The 16,076-nt window shown below is 40.5% G+C and overlaps 1 protein-coding gene and 1 pseudogene across 2 annotated transcripts; both read left to right on the top strand.

The window, feature by feature from the left end:
* The first annotated feature begins 1,247 nt into the window (after positions 1 to 1,247).
* LOC147635629 (pentatricopeptide repeat-containing protein At1g50270-like) lies at positions 1,248 to 4,693 on the top strand. Its single transcript, XM_086803004.1, has 2 exons — positions 1,248 to 1,726; positions 1,821 to 4,693. Exons 1-2 carry the CDS (start codon positions 1,544 to 1,546, stop codon positions 2,967 to 2,969), a joined length of 1,332 nt encoding a protein of 443 aa, XP_086659130.1. The 5' UTR covers positions 1,248 to 1,543; the 3' UTR covers positions 2,970 to 4,693.
* LOC147635630 (pentatricopeptide repeat-containing protein At1g08070, chloroplastic pseudogene) lies at positions 3,120 to 4,693 on the top strand (annotated as a pseudogene). The gene has a single exon (XR_015266687.1). The product of XR_015266687.1 is annotated as a pentatricopeptide repeat-containing protein At1g08070, chloroplastic pseudogene (transcript).
* Positions 4,694 to 16,076: the final 11,383 nt, after the last annotated feature.

Genomic DNA, 16,076 nt, shown 5'->3' on the forward strand with positions numbered 1-16,076 from the left:
AACAGTATCACATGAGACTCGTCACATCCTGATTTGGATGTTTTTTATAGATTGCGGCTTTGGTTACGAGGTCGAAGATGACTCGTGCACATCGACAACAGTTATAGCTCTACATTAATCAACGATCGTGAGCGATCGCGTGAAACAATATCACATGAGACTCGTCACATCATCGACTTCAGTATCGCATACCGACAAAGGTATTCCTATTTTTCTCTCTTTTATATTCGAACAAACTAATGGCCACTTTCAACATTGAAGGTGTATCTTTGGTCCACTTTCGATACCGAGAGTGTTATTTAGGGCACGTTCCCTTATGTTTATAAAATTTTGGGGAGGACTGTGCCAACTCCTCGCCATACTTTATGTATGTTTTTTTTTCACAAAAGCACAAGCAAGCACAAAATTCGTATGACTTGAACAACGATGTATAACTTAGATTCAGATGTGGTAACTATTTGTAATTATCCTTTTTGCAACGTACTTCAAGATCTCCATCGATCATAAGTATAGGCATGCGATTCATCGATAGCGAACGCGCCTCTAGCACCCTTTCCAAGTATGTATATAGATTCATGTTCGTTTGATCAATTCAAGATATTTATAAGTAAAAATGCATGGTTGTATGTTTGTTAACTTGGAACATTGTCTTCGAGATATATCAATCAAAACCTCCAAACATTTGCTATAGGTAACATGGCAAACCGAAATTTGTACAGGCAGATAAGGCTACGCAAGCATCCTAGTTGTACTTTCTTTTGATTTAGTTGGAGGCCCTGGACCATAGCTCTTTTTTTTTTCTTTTGGGACCAATAATACATTTATATTAACTATTCAAAATTAGTCATACATCACCATGATCCCAGGAGATCTGATACCCCAATAATAATCAAGCCTCCATCATGGCCTCAGTAGTGCAGCCTTGGGGAGACCCTTTTTTTAATATTCCCCCATGCTTTGACCACACCTTGACAGTAAGTCTAGTGCCAACTGGGTTCTCAATAAAAGCCACAAAAGTGTGATCCATATTTTTTCCTTGCGGTACCATCTCTGAGTTTTAGGACCAAATCTTGGAGGCCTTTTCTTCTCAATCCAGCACTTCGCCTGCATCCAACAAATCCACAGTAAGGAGAGAACCCAAGTATGCATGAAGCTCAGCCAAAATCAAGGAAATAATCGAGGCCTTTTCTTTTTATTGTTTTAGCAAATTGATGTTTTCGGAATTATATAAGAAGAAATGAAGATTTCTATGGGCAGGCGTGTGTGCACACGCTGGCGGGCGTGAGAGAGGCCGCACGGAGATTGCTCTTCTTCGCTGGCGTAGATCTGCCTGTCCCGTGCCGCCAGCACCAGCTGCCGTATCCCAAACGCAGCGGACTTCTTGCCACGTCAGATACTCTCCGCCGACTCGGGCGGCTGGCCTCAGAAAGCCGGCCCCCTTAAGCTTTCTTTACCTGCGTCACCAATACCATTTCGCGCGTGCTCTTGTCCCAAAACTCGAACGGAGATGTAAAACTCTTCACGTTGATTTGCCGCGGCGCAGATGGAAGTGCTTTTCGGCTGCTGCCCGGCGCCGGTAGCTCAAGGAGTAGGTAGCTCGTCGCCGCCGTCGCCGTCGCCGTCGCCGTTTTCGTGGTCGTCATCATCATCAATAGCACGTACCGAGCGCTTATGGACGGAGTACTTCAGGGATCCCTCCCAGTGGTGGGACAACCGCAAAAGCAAAGTAAGTGCGCTGCTGCCATTTCATTTCCATGCAAAAGACCTCTTTTGCCAGGATTAGATGTGTTTGCTGATGATTGCTCTCCCTTGCATTACAGACGAATCCAAGGGACCCAGATTTTAAGCATAAATTTAACAAGGATTTGCTATGGATGGACTGCTGGAACAATCCAAGCTGGGTTAAAGGCATGCTAAAAAAACACGAGAGAACCAAAGGGTCTTGTGCTATGAAGGGCATGCACATAGCTCAAGAGGATGTGAACAGCATCAACAGGTGTTGGGAGATGCTTAGCTTAGAGGAGGCACTTGCCTCTTTGGAAGAAGGGCTGCTGCCCCAGCCTTTGGTGGAGCACATTGCATGCATCTTGCACAAGTGCACAAAGGAGAGAAAACGTGCTTGTGCGCTGCGCATCCATGCCTACATGCTCAAAAGCGGGCTGGAATCTCATCCATCACTGGGTAACCAGCTCATCTCGATGTTGGTGGACATTGGAAGCGTGTACCATGCCCAGCAGGTTTTTGACCGGCTGGTGTATTGCGATGAGTGTTCGTGGAATTCACTCATCACAGGTTATGTAAGATGTGGGGAATCACGCCATGCTCTCATCATGTATGAGAAAGTGCAAGAGGTTGAGTCTGTACATCTTAGTCCGCATACGTTTGTGGCCCTACTGAAGGCTTGTGCTGAGCTAAAAGATCTGAAACAAGGCCACAAAATACATGCTGACATAGCCAGAAAAGGGTTGTTGGAAAGGGATGTTGTCATTGGCATTGCTTTAATTAGTATGTATGCGAAATGTTGCTTGCTTGCAAAAGCACAGAAAGTGTTTGACGAGCTTCCAGTTCGAAACGTGGTCTCATGGAATGCACTAATTGCAGGATATGCCAAGCACGGTTGTGGTGAGGAAGCACTCGAGTGTTTTGAACAGATGCAACGTGATGGCGTGCCTCCAAATGCCGTGACCTTTGTTTGCAGCTTGAAAGCTTGTTGCAGCATAGGAGCCACAGACAAGGGCCAAGAAATCCATGCCGAGATTGCTAGAAAAGGGTTGTTGGAAACAGACCCTCGTGTTGGCAGCACCTTATTGGATATGTATGCCAAATGTGGTTTCCTTGCAAAAGCACAGGAAGTGTTTGATAAGCTTCCGACTCGGAATGTTGTTTCTTGGAATGCACTTATTGCAGGATATGCCGAACATGGGCGTGGTGAAGAAGCATTGAACTGTTTTGAACAGATGCAACTCTAGGGCGTCTCTCCGGACGCTGTCACGTTTGCTTGCAGCTTGAAAGCTTGTGGCAGCATACAAGCCACAGACAAGGGCCTAGAACTACATGCTGAGGTTGCCAGAAATGGGTTGTTGGAAAAAGACCACGTTGTTGGCAGCACCTTGGTTGATATGTATGCAAAATGTGGCTTGCTTGCAAAGGCACAGGAAGTGTTCAGCAAGCTTCCTGTTCGAGATGTAGTCTCATGGACTGCACTGATTGCAGGATATGCTGAACACGGCCATGGTCAAGAAGCACTGAATCATTTCGAACAGATGCAACTGGATGGTGTCTCTCCAAATGCTGTCACGTTCCTTTGCATCTTGAAAGCTTGTGGCAGCATAGGAGCCACAGCCAAAGGCCAAGAAATACATGCTGAGATTGCTAGAAAAGGGTCGTTGGAAAGAGACCTTGTTGTTGGCAGCACCTTGGTCGATATGTATGCTAAATGTGGTTCGCTTGCAAAAGCACAGGAGGTGTTTGAGAAACTATCAGCTCGAGATGTCATTTCTTGGAATGCTCTAATGGCAGGATACGCCCAGCTTGGAGAAAGTGAAAATGTTTTCCATCTCTTTGACAAAATGATAGGAGAAGGTATAAAGCCAAATTTGGTCACCTTCATTAGTGTGCTTAATGCATGCAATCACACAGGTTTAGTGGATAAGGGCCAGGCATACTTTGAGTCCATGAGCGAAGATTATGGCATTACCCCAACTCTTGAGCACCACGCTTGCATTATTGATCTCCTTGGCCGTGCTGGCCAACTAGAGAAAGCGGTATTGATGATAAAGAAGATGCGGGTCCATCCTGATCTTGTGGTGTGGCTCACTGTGTTGAGTGCCTGTCGAAAGTGGGGAAATGTGGAGCTGGGTAGACAGGCATTTGAACATGCAGTGCAAGTGGATGAAAAGGATCCTTCAGCTTATGTCTGTATGTCAAACATCTATGCAGATGCTGGGATGCAGGAGGATGCAAACAAGATTGAGGCAATGAGAGTGGCAAAACAAGCATGGAAGAAGCCAGAACATTGTTGGTGGAGGGATGACACTGGTATTGTGCATTCATTTATGATTGGGGACAGAAGTCATTCTCAAAGCAAAAACATTTATGCAAAGCTAGAATATCTTTCCCACCAAATGAGGTAGTGAGGGTGTGCCCCAGGTCTGCCTTGGGTGTCATGAGATGTTTTGGATGATGCAAAGAATGATGCGTTATTATGCGGGCACCGTGAGCAGCTGGCTATTGCATGTGCCCTAATTAATACACCTAAGGGGACATCCATACGTGTTGTAAAAAATATCCGGGTTTGTAAGGACTGTTACTCAGCTGTGGCACTTATATCAAAAATAGAGCAGCGAAGAATTCTTGTCAAAGATACGAACCACTATCATGTTTTTGAGGAGGGGAAGTGTGCTTGTGGGGACTATTGGTGATGGTAGTGCAACTTCAATAGCCATTGCCTCTTTCACTTAAGATGTTGATGTCAAAATGGAGGGAGGTGAGGTGTACTCCAATGAGGAGGATGAAAGGAAATTATATCCTGTGTGTTCTATTGAATGCCTTATATGCTACCTCTAGGAACTCCATAGCAACCTCGAGTTCAGCCAAGCCTTAACTCAGAAACTTTTAGCAGTAGCTGAACTGGTGATGACAACTGAACTGGTCATGACAAACCGTCATTACTGATGAGTCTTTGACCTCATTAGCATGGATCTTCTCTCTCCCCAATCCCCACCAACTTTCATAGTTAAACATAGACTAATATTGTCATCTAGGCCTTCGAGATCGCTCCAACCAAACTCAATTTTCTCCAAAATATTAATTGGAATAAAAGCTCCACAAAAAGCTACCTTAAGACACTCTTGAAAAACAATAGGTGCAGGCATGCACAAGACCACTATATCAAAGTTAATCAAGTTGTAAGTGCTAGGTCTTGTGCATTCATGCACAAGACCACTATCAAAGTTAATCAAGTTGGAAGTGCTAGGGATAATTCAAAAAATCAAAATTAAGAAAAACAAAGAACCAAAAGAGGAAGAGAGAGAGAGAGAGAAAGAAGAAGAAGAAGAAGAAGAAGAGAAAAAGAATAGCATGATTTCCAAGTAGTAAACAGTTCGAAAGCATGGTAGGAGTTTTAGTATTAAAAATGCCTTATACGATGATGCATAAGCACTCTCCTTGGTAGTGATATATACTTAGGATTAGAAAATAGAACTCCTAAAATAGCATGCATCAATGAGGGTTTTTTTAATAAATGTGTTAGCTTGTAAGTGTTGCATTGCAAGAGAGGGTATTGAAGGAAATGCCAAATAGGCTTTTTAAAGGGCCTTGTAAGAAGTTCTACGTTAGCATATAATGATGTGTTTATTTTTTAAGGAATGGGAAAGTCTATGCTACCCAAAAGAGAATCAAGGAAGATTAATAAAAAAAAGGTGATCATGATTGCGTGATTATTTCACCCCATAGATTTGAAATTACCTTCAACATTGCTTTTATAAAAAATGATTTATCAATCCTTTATTGTTCCCATCAAATCCATAAAATAATGTTTTTTTTTTGTGCTTGGAACTCTAGAGAGCTGAGGAAACGAATGAACTTGCCTTCTTGAAATGCATTTTCATAGTGTTGAAGGAGTATTCACCTCTTAGGAAGTGTATTTCTTTCAATAAGATAATTCCTAAATCCCTCTATCATAAGCTTCCAATCTTAAGCAACATTGCCAAATCCTTGGAGAGATGAGAGAGTCCTAGCCATCATTGCATTAGGACTAGGAGATAGTTTCATCCATCATATTGCATCAGAAGAAAATTCAAAAGGATCATGGATGAACTAGAAAAGCTGTTTGGTGCCATACACACAACTCTAGAATTAGTAAACAAGGGATGGTGCCAAACAAAAGAGCCCAAAAATTAGTTCAAAATTTCATTTTTCATCCAATAAAGTGATTTAGTTCAAGCTCACTTAAACAAAATGAAAAGTGAAATATCCAACGACTCACATGTGTTGGAGCTCTAGTGGATGAGGACGATGCCATATCAATTCTTCTCAAGAGCATGACCTTGGAAGCATTTAGTCCATTGGAGGCTACCTTGAAAAATCTACCCACCCTAGCCTTTATCGGCATTTAAGAAACCTTGATTCAAGAGGAGAAACTCAAAGTCAAAGCAGGTGGATCTTCATTGTCGAAAGCATTCTTCACCAAAGGACCAAGAGCCAGAGTAAAGTGTAATTTTTGTGACAAGCCAGGCTACATGGAGAAAGATTGTTGGAACAAAAAAGTTGGTGGCTACCTTGAAAAATCTACCCGCACCTACTTCACCGGCATTGAAGAAGCCTTGATTTAAAGAAACTCAAAGTCAAAGCAAGTGGATCTTCATCACATTATGAGCAGAAAGCATTCTTTACCTAAGAACCATGATCTAGAGTTTAGTGTAACTTTTGTGACAAAGTAGGCTACATGGAGAAAGATTGTTGGAACAAAAAGAAGACTTGGCCAATACTCAAGAAAACATAATAATCAAAGAAGAACCAAATGAAGGGGCTTCCCAAGAAGGAGGCCAATCATCAGAACATCTCTTCTAATTGATGGAACCACCTTTCATTTTACACCCTCATTGTGTTCCTACCTTGTATAAAACTTCAAGCCCTAAGGCAACATTGTAGCCTATGAGACACCTGTAATAGACCACTCTAGCAAATGATTAAGAGTGTAGATCCAATGTATGCATGGTGGTAGTAGTTCATCACCTGAGGGGGGGTATTGAAAAAGCAAGTTATGTTGGGTGAATATTAGGAGCAAGGTGGAGTGCAATATGACCCTCAAATGATGTATGGGTTGTATTAGTCATAGACTAAGGTTCAAAGGCTCAAAGGAAGCCTAAAAGTCAAGATGTATGTGGAATGTCTAGTCTAATTGACTAAGAGTGTAGATTCAGTGTATGCATGGTGGTAGTAGTTCATCACTTGAGGGGGAGTGTTGAAAAAGCAAGTGATGTTGGGTGAGCAAGGTGGAGTGCTATGTGACCCTGAAATGATGTATGTGTTGTATTAGTCATAGACTAAGGTTCAAAGGCTCAAAGGAATACCAAAAGTAAAGATGAATGTGGAATGTCTAGCCCAAATGGAGGCCAAAAAAAGGCACGTAGAAAAAGGTGAAAAAAGATCCAAATGGATGCCCATTTCAAGGAAGGTGGTTCTCAAATCTAGGCAAGATTAGGAGATGGCTTAATCAATCTTAGGAATCACAATTAATGGCTCTAATGGAGATATTCTCAAGCTTATATAAAGGCCCTCTAATGTAATCATAATTAGTGGCTAATGGAGATGTAAATGCTCTCTGTCTAATGCAACATTATATTAGCTTTTTACTAGATCATTATGTTCTAGTTTTTTCAGTAGTCTTAATCCCTTTCTTGCATTCTTATCATGTCGAAATGTTTATGTTGATCCATTTCAGCACACCCTAATCTCTAGGTATACAATTTAACTATCGCCCCCCATCAAGTCCAAGAAACCACATGCCACCTCTATGGTTGTGTTAACCACATTGGCTACATTACTCTGAACACATGGCAACACTTTTAATCCATATTTTTTGTATCGCAAAACGCGCTTTATGTAAAATGATCATGGAAAATCTACGAGCTTATGACTTTTGTAATGCCATAAGATATTAAAATACCAAGCTTACGACTTCTGTAATGTTACTAATGTACATTTACTAAGAAATTAGCCTATACGACTTATTGGACCCCCGGACATTATTTGGATGATCGGACATTATACAAATGAGTCTTGTATATAAGACAATTAGATTAATAAGAATAGACATAATCCCATTCTCACAATTTTTTGCTACTTTAGTGCAATGGAGCACAAAGAAACCCTTTACGCTCGAGTTGCATGATTACAAGTAAGTATTCTACTCTATTTCCTTTGATTCATGCTCTTTCCAGCTTGCATTTGTAAATTTTTGAGTTTTTATTAATTTTAGGAATTAAGCTCACCATTAATAACTCTAAAAAACCATTATGTTGCATCATGCATATCATTAGATAGCTTAGCAAAAGTTAAATAATTCTATCAAATTAAAAATCCAAAAACATACACCAGTAAGAATAATTTAGAGGGAAAAGTTTGGAATTTTTGACCAAAACACAATAAACTAGTCTTTTGTTTGCTTGTGTACGTGCTCAATTGGGCCTGTGCGTACATATGTTCACAAATAGGAAGGCACGTTCCTAAGACTTACAAAGAAGATCTATATAATATTCTCATGAAGGAAAGATCAAATAATATTCTCTCCAAAAATTGACCATCACACAGCCCTAACTTCCACCACTGCAGACATGTCAGAATTACGTACACACGCGTCAAAGTGGGAACACACATTCTCACTTCTAAGCGCATATTTACAAGTCCATAGACACCTAGCAACAAGCACGTTGTCATCTTAGAATGCACATTCATAGATTTTACCTGGCCATGCACGTTCTTTATTCCCCACACATGTTCCTAAGATGGTGAATGCACATTCGTAGGTCTATAACTAGGGCTTGGCCACGTACATCCCAACTCACCTAGCCACACACATGCCAAAGTGGAAACACACATTCTCACTTCTGAATACACATTCATATGTCTAACAGAGACTATAAAACATAAAAAAATTTGCCTGAATCCATAATATCTACGACCACCGCTTGACTTGTGCTAGGAGGGGTCTTGTGTGCGGAGGGTTGTGCTCCAAGCTGATCACCCTTATGTGATATGGTCACATTCCATAGAAGAATCTCGTGTAAGTGCTCTCTCAAAGCACTACATGCCAATAGATATATAACACATATACTCCAACCACAAGAGGAAGATATTTTTCCTCAAACATCCCCAAGCTAGACCATCTAGGAAAGTTATTAGGTTGGTTCTTCAAAATAGGAATGATGTTTAAAGTCATTAAGTTGTGAAATTTAACCTCTTTATATTTATTGCTTTTACATGCATGAAAAAAGTCAGATAAGTGATTTAAGGTTTCAAGAATATCAAGGCCTATGCAAGCCCCCCTTTGCATCATGGAATTATTGCAACTCACCATACTACATTTGTACAATAATGTGGAAATTTGATGATAAAAAAAGTGATTGCACTAGTTGGGGAGGTCTCGAGGATCCCATAGTATAGAAGACCCTTGTAAATGAAAATCTTGATCCCTTTTATTGGTTGGTGTCAATGTATATATGCACATATATGTTTTTATATATATTATACTATGTTATATTTTATTATATTATATATAGGCACATGTGGCTACCACATGGACTGCATTGTACATGTGGGCATGTCACGTGTAATGCTCGAACTCGGGCATTACACATGGCATGGCCCCGTGTACAATGGAGTCCACGCAACGCTGCCATGTGTAATGCTCGAGCTCGGGCATTATATGTGGCACCAATTGTCCTCGTAGGCATGCCACGTGTAATGCTCGAGCTTGAGCATTACACGTGGCAGCACCGCCTTTGCACGGGGCGCATGCCACGGTGGCTTTTTCTATCTAACCGCTTCTTAAGCCGTTAGATAGTGAAAGCCCCCTTACACGCACGTTGTGAGGTCCCTCTCCCCACCGCGCAACGAATTCATGGGTGCTAACAGCGGAAGTAGCACTTCTTGTGCAGGGCAGAGTCCCACACTCGGGGCCTCGTCCACGAATATCTGGACAAGAGACTAATCCATCGGTTCTTCCAAAATCGAACCCGAAAAAACTTTCCTTGCCCGGAAAGCACGGGCGATTCCTCCAGGATAACCTTTCTCTAATGTAGTCAAAAGCCTTAATTAACTGAACTGATCTGACCGAACCCGTAAGTCCCATAGTCAGATCAGGGAAAAGATTGTACTTGGATCATAGAGACCAACACTTTTTTCCTCATTGAGAGACACAGCCGTTGATTCTTTTCCATAGAATAATTTTTATCCGGGATTTATTTCATCTATCGAACCAGAACAGAATTGAGTTTCAATTTAGGGATCCATCAATCCAGCCTAACCCCATCCAGTCCCATGGGTTAGCCAACCGCCCAACCACTATAGTAATGGGATCCAATTAAGAATTTGGTTAGGTTTTCTCGGGTACCAGGGAAAAGAGTTCCCAGGCCCCCTAGCCGGATATTCATGCAAACTTAAAACTAGTCACACCACTTACACACCCAATATGAAATTGCTTTTTTCACAGATTCAACAGTCTTTAAAACAATCATTTAATGAAACCATAGTCACTGATCATAATCCTCTTATTATCCAATTGAATCCTTATTTCCAAACATTCCTTCATCAGTGTACCTATGGCATCATTGTGGCAACCAGAACGCTCACCCCCTGTCCACTCATAGTTCCTAGCTCATAGTAACCAGCAAGTATTCACTTTAACAAAAAATGGAGTCTTTGTTGAAGATCAGCAAGATTAACCAACAAATCCATATAAAAGAGCCATGGACTAATCCGTTGAGGACCAGCAAGGTCAATCAGCCAGATCCATGCCCGAATTCAGAAAACAACTCTTACTCCTTGTTCCAATATCTTCCCCGACGTACGTGTGGGTATCTTCGATGACCCAGAGCCCGAGCACCGTATGGTCAGCACCCTCTAGGATCCTTCGCAGGTCACCTAGCGCTTCACTCATAGGCCGCTTCCTTGTTGGTTCCTCATCCACTGTATCGGAAGTTCACCATTTAAATCAAGACCTCGGCTGACCTTGGTACGCGAGACATCCTCCGTTGCCTCTCCGTCAGCAGTTGCGACTTTAACAGATAGGTCTCCACGACCTCATTCACAAGATGGTCAAAATGCTTCCCCAGCATTCTTGACATAAAACAGTCATTTAAAAACAGATTTCACATACAAATACAGTTCCAACAATATTTCCATCTTTTCTCATCCTTCCACATCCTTTCACATTAGTCCCCATCTTTTCTCATCTTCTCACAATTTTTTTTTCTTCATCGATCCCTATTGAAAAGATGCAAGGGGGAAGAGAGCTTGAGCTCTTGCAAGCACACACACACTCACAAAACCCTAATAGAGAACACACAAGGTGTAACGTCTCTCCCAAGCCATGTATGTATGTGTCTCTTTTAATATAGATTTCAATAAAGAAAGAGAGTGTACTTAGAGAAGAGTGAGACAATAAGGCTAGAAACATTAGAAAAGTGTTAGAATAAAAATATTAGCTCCAAAAATCCTAAAAGAAATAAGAACATAAGAATAGTTCTATTAATAAGAGATAAGTATCTCCAAAAATAGAATTTCGAATTTAGGTGATAAGAGGTCATATTTAGAGTACTTTTACACATTTAGAGTCCATGCATACTAAAAATATGAAAAAACAACGCGTTTCCAAAGATGGCATGTTTGTGGCTATATACAGACGTTTTTGCCTATTCTGCCTGCGTTGGCTTGTAGACTAGATGCCTTCCCGTTCTTTTGACTGGTTATATGACTATATTCAGAGTTTTCGTCAGAGAGTTATGGCCGAAACAATTTGCTGTTTCTGTCAGGGTCTTTACATAGAGAAAACTGTGAGAAGGCAGCAAGTAGTCTTAAGGTAATCCTAGAGTTTGAGATGCATATATCCCTTCATTCTTATCTAATATCTCAGAAAATAAGCTTAGATTGCTATGGTCTTTCGGAGGAAGAGACCTAAACTCCATAGCTTTTCTTTTAGAGAAAGAATAGTATGCCGTAGTCCTGTAAGAAGAGGCTATTGCCATAAACCTTAGAAAGAGAGAAGAGTCACACTACGAGTAAGAGGAGATAAAGCTTGGGAATGACTGGATGATTTCAATCATAAGACAAGGTATTAGAAGACTCTATTCTCATATGTCAGGTTCTAAAGCTCTTGTTAATACAAGCAAAGACAACGATAAACGACAAATTTCTATAAGGTATATACATATTCTGTTTTTCAATTATATATCATTCTTAGGGGTTGAGGTATGGCCCCGGCTTCTCTATTGATTGTTACAGTGATCTATTTGATTGATTTACCATTTAAAGTTTGTATTCTTTTAAACAACAACATATGCCTTAATAAAGAATGTCTTATCGCAATCTCAAGTTGAAATGCTAAAATCTTTGTGAAAAAGATTGTTTCCTTAAAGAAGATGACATGGATCCTAGTCATATGGTTTAGTGAGTAAATGGATTGTTATCTTGGTTAAATTAAGGTACAAGTACAACTTCTCCCTGCCTTGACGCTGCCCCGTTCTTGTGCTTATGTAGCCGGACGGCGGAGACATTAGTAAGGCCCAGAGTTGGCCCATGGTATCCCTCATACCATTGGGAGAATGAGGTTTGCCGATTGAGGCAAGTGATTGTGATGATGCTGCCTAGTTCTGAGGGCCCAGGCTAGTGCGGTGAATTAGCCCACCCTAGTGCGCAGACATCCCTCTGAGGGGCGGGAGGATCGAGCGATGGAGCCTGAGAGGGCGACAGGCCGGCTTAAGTCCTCGCCACCAGCGGGGGCCGACGATGAGGTGTATGGTCCCATAGGGTTTTGCCCAGCATGTAGAGGCTGGAAGGTCGAATTCTAGATCATCGACGGTATAAAGGAAAAGAATAAGAGAGCCGGTTTGGCTTGTATGAAATTGATTCATGTTTAAACTTTGTTTTTATAAATCTTGTCTTTGGTATGATTGTATTGTAGAAAAAGGCTGTTTTAACAAACCTTGTGAAAAGGACCTTAATTAAGGAACATGTTTATTTATGTCAAACAGTGTGGTAGGATTAATTAGAAAACAAATTGACGCGTGAGTAGGGTGGAAAGTGGGAGGATGGAATGCCCCGATGGCACCATCCTACGGACGGGTGGACTACTCGATTAGTCGGGTAGCTTTTCAACAGATTAAGTGAAAGCCCTACACTAGATAAATAGGTTCTCGGGCAACTCTATTCTAGAAGACTAGGCCAGCGGCTGTGCCTTGCATGGATGAGGAAAAAAGCGTTGCCTCTAGAAATCAAGTCTTGTAGTTGCCCAATTTATGTGATCAATTACCCTATGGGTGATTTTATTTTAGAAGACCACGCTCCCCCTGCGGGATAGAACTAGGTCTTACCTATGAATCGTATCCTTGAATCTCTGTATGGTCAAGGTGTCGATGAGTAGGAAATTTTCTCTAAGATAAGACTTAGTGGACTATCTTAAGTGTTTCCTCTATTTGTGGAAGGGGGGAACCTTACAAGTGGTATCAGAGCTGATCTTAGTTCCTAGGATTTGTTTTTCAAAGGTTAACTATCAAGAGATTAAAACAAGTGATTGTTTATCATATGAGGACGAATCAATCATCTCTACTGGCCATAGAAGTGATTTGAATATCCTCACATGTTGAGACAATCATCCTATAAAATTGTGCTTGTATCTTGGGGGTGCACACGCAAGATATTTGTACAATAAATTTGAGAAATTAGATTGGGGAGAAAACCTTTTGTGAGGAAAAACATAGGTGATCAAATTAATCTAGTGAGAGACTGAATAGAAGGATAGACCAAAACTTTGTTTAGAGAAATTTTCAGGATATATCTCATTAGTTCGCATATTATAAATTATTAAGATTATAACTCCATTAAGGTTTGAATAGTTGACGTGTGAATGTCATCCATTGGATGCTTTACGCTAGGACGATCATCCAAGATCTAGAACCCATCTCAGACAACTTCGGATGTGTAATTCCCAGAGGATCATGCTCTTAGATGTGTTAATCCCAAGATACTAGATGTATAATTTTCAGAAAACTAATCATCTTAGATGTGTCAATCCTGATAATCTTTGGATGTGTTAATCCCAAGATACCAGATGTGTAATTCTCAAAAAAATGAAGATCTCAGATGTATTAATCCTGACCACCTTCAAATGTGGTGCTATGATAAGTATTTGATAGTTTTGAACTTTTAATGGATACAATGAAAGAAGCAAGTTCACCCTTGCTCATCTAAAAATCATAAGAAATGCCAAATTAGTTGGAAGCACTGTTGTCAATCTAACCACTACTGGAGCTAGAATCACTTATGAGATGCCATGAAAGTACACCAGGTTTTGTCCTCCAGGATTTCGAGAGGATAAAATGAATGAATTTTTGGAGCTAACCCAAGAAGGGAAGACCCTAAAAGAATATCACCAAAATTTTGTTAAACTTCTCCGATTTGCTCCAAAGATGGATGAGGTAACTCTTCTCCATCGATTCATTTGGAAGCTTAATCTATCTTTGAATAACCTCATCAAGAATGTAAAACTATCCTCTATTTTAGAAGCCATAATTATAGCTAGAGATTGTGATAAAGTTTTTTTTTATATAGAAAGTGTCACGAAGGACATGAGTCCTTCCATGTTAATCAAGAAGAGGTCTCCTAATTCAAGAGGAACATCAAGCCCACCCCTGGCTACAAGGAATCATGAGCTAGAGAAAAAAATTAGGTCAAGAAATAGGGATAGCTAGGTTAAAGATAACCGAATTCAACAAGTATTTCTATGAGTAAATAGAAGAGGATTAGTACAAGATTCATGTGAAGTAATGTGCATGATGAATAGAGGTATTCTACAAGACGATTCTAAGATTATGAAATTACTATCATAGGTTAGATTGCGTAAAGAATTGATTCTCTTATATTTTTCCATGATAATTTGCTAAGTACCATATTACATAGGGGTATAGAATAAAGAATTCTAAGGTTCATATCATATGAGAGGTATATGGATGCATGAAATTAGGATAATAAGGCCAATTAACTTTAGAATAATAGACATTTTGGAGACACAACAAAACGAGCCAAGCACATGAAATAGAGGACTCTTTAAGAATAATGTTTAGATAAAAGAAGATTTTTAACTAGTGGGTACACCACTTTGAAAGAGACAAGAGGATTTACTTAGATACTACCCCAGCTCGCGAGATGAGGACATCTCGAATCTTTTAAGTGGGGGAGATTGTAACGTCCCTCCCAAGCCATGTATGTATGTGTCTCTTTTAATATAGATTTCAATAAAGAAAGAGAGTGTACTTAGAGAAGAGTGAGACAATAAGGCTAGAAACATTAGAAAAGTGTTAGAATAAAAATATTAGCTCCAAAAATCCTAAAAGAAATAAGAACATAAGAATAGTTCTATTAATAAGAGATAAGTATCTCCAAAAATAGAATTTCGAATTTAGGTGATAAGAGGTCATATTTAGAGTACTTTTACACATCTAGAGTCCATGCATACTAAAAATATGAAAAAACAACGCGTTTCCAAAGATGGCATGTTTGTGGCTATATACAGACGTTTTTGCCTATTCTGCTCACGTGGGCTTGTAGACCAGATGCCTTCCCGTTCTTTTGACTGGTTATATGACTATATTCAGAGTTTTCATCAGAGAGTTATGGCCAAAATAATTTGCTGTTTCTTAAAGAAGATGACATGGATCCTAGTCATATGGTTTAGTGAGTAAATGGATTGTTATCTTGGTTAAATTAAAGTACAGGTACAACTTCTCCCTGCCTTGACGCTGCCCCGTTCTTGTGCTTATGTAGCCGGACGACGGAGACGTTAGTAAGGCCCAGAGTTGGCCCATGGTATCCCTCATACCATTGGGAGAATGAGGTTTGCCGATTGAGGCAAGTGATTGTGATGATGCTGCCTAGTTCTGAGGGCCCAGGCTAGTGCGGTGAATTAGCCCACCCTAGTGCGCAGACATCCCTCTGAGGGGCGGGAGGATCGAGCGATGGAGCCTGAGAGGGCGACAGGCCGGCTTAAGTCCTCGCCACCAGCGGGGGCCGACGATGAGGTGTATGGTCCCATAGGGTTTTGCCCAGCATGTAGAGGCTGGAAGGTCGAATTCTAGATCATCGACGGTATAAAGGAAAAGAATAAGAGAGCCGGTTTGGCTTGTATGAAATTGATTCATGTTTAAACTTTGTTTTTATAAATCTTGTCTTTGGTATGATTGTATTGTAGAAAAAGGCTGTTTTAACAAACCTTGTGAAAAGGACCTTAATTAAGGAACATGTTTATTTATGTCAAACAGTGTGGTAGGATTAATTAGAAAACAAATTGACGCGTGAGTAGG

This window comes from Cibotium barometz, chromosome 9 (assembly GCF_041138505.1).
Source record: "Cibotium barometz isolate CiBa-2024 chromosome 9, ASM4113850v1, whole genome shotgun sequence".
Taxonomy (NCBI): Eukaryota; Viridiplantae; Streptophyta; class Polypodiopsida; order Cyatheales; family Cibotiaceae; genus Cibotium; species Cibotium barometz.

Coding starts and splice junctions, on each gene's coding strand:
- LOC147635629 (XM_086803004.1), top strand. CDS start 1,544: ATGGAAGTGCTTTTCGGCTGCTGCCCGGCGCCGGTAGCTCAAGGAGTA. Junction 1,727..1,820: donor GGGACAACCGCAAAAGCAAA/GTAAGTGCGCTG, acceptor CTTGCATTACAG/ACGAATCCAAGGGACCCAGA.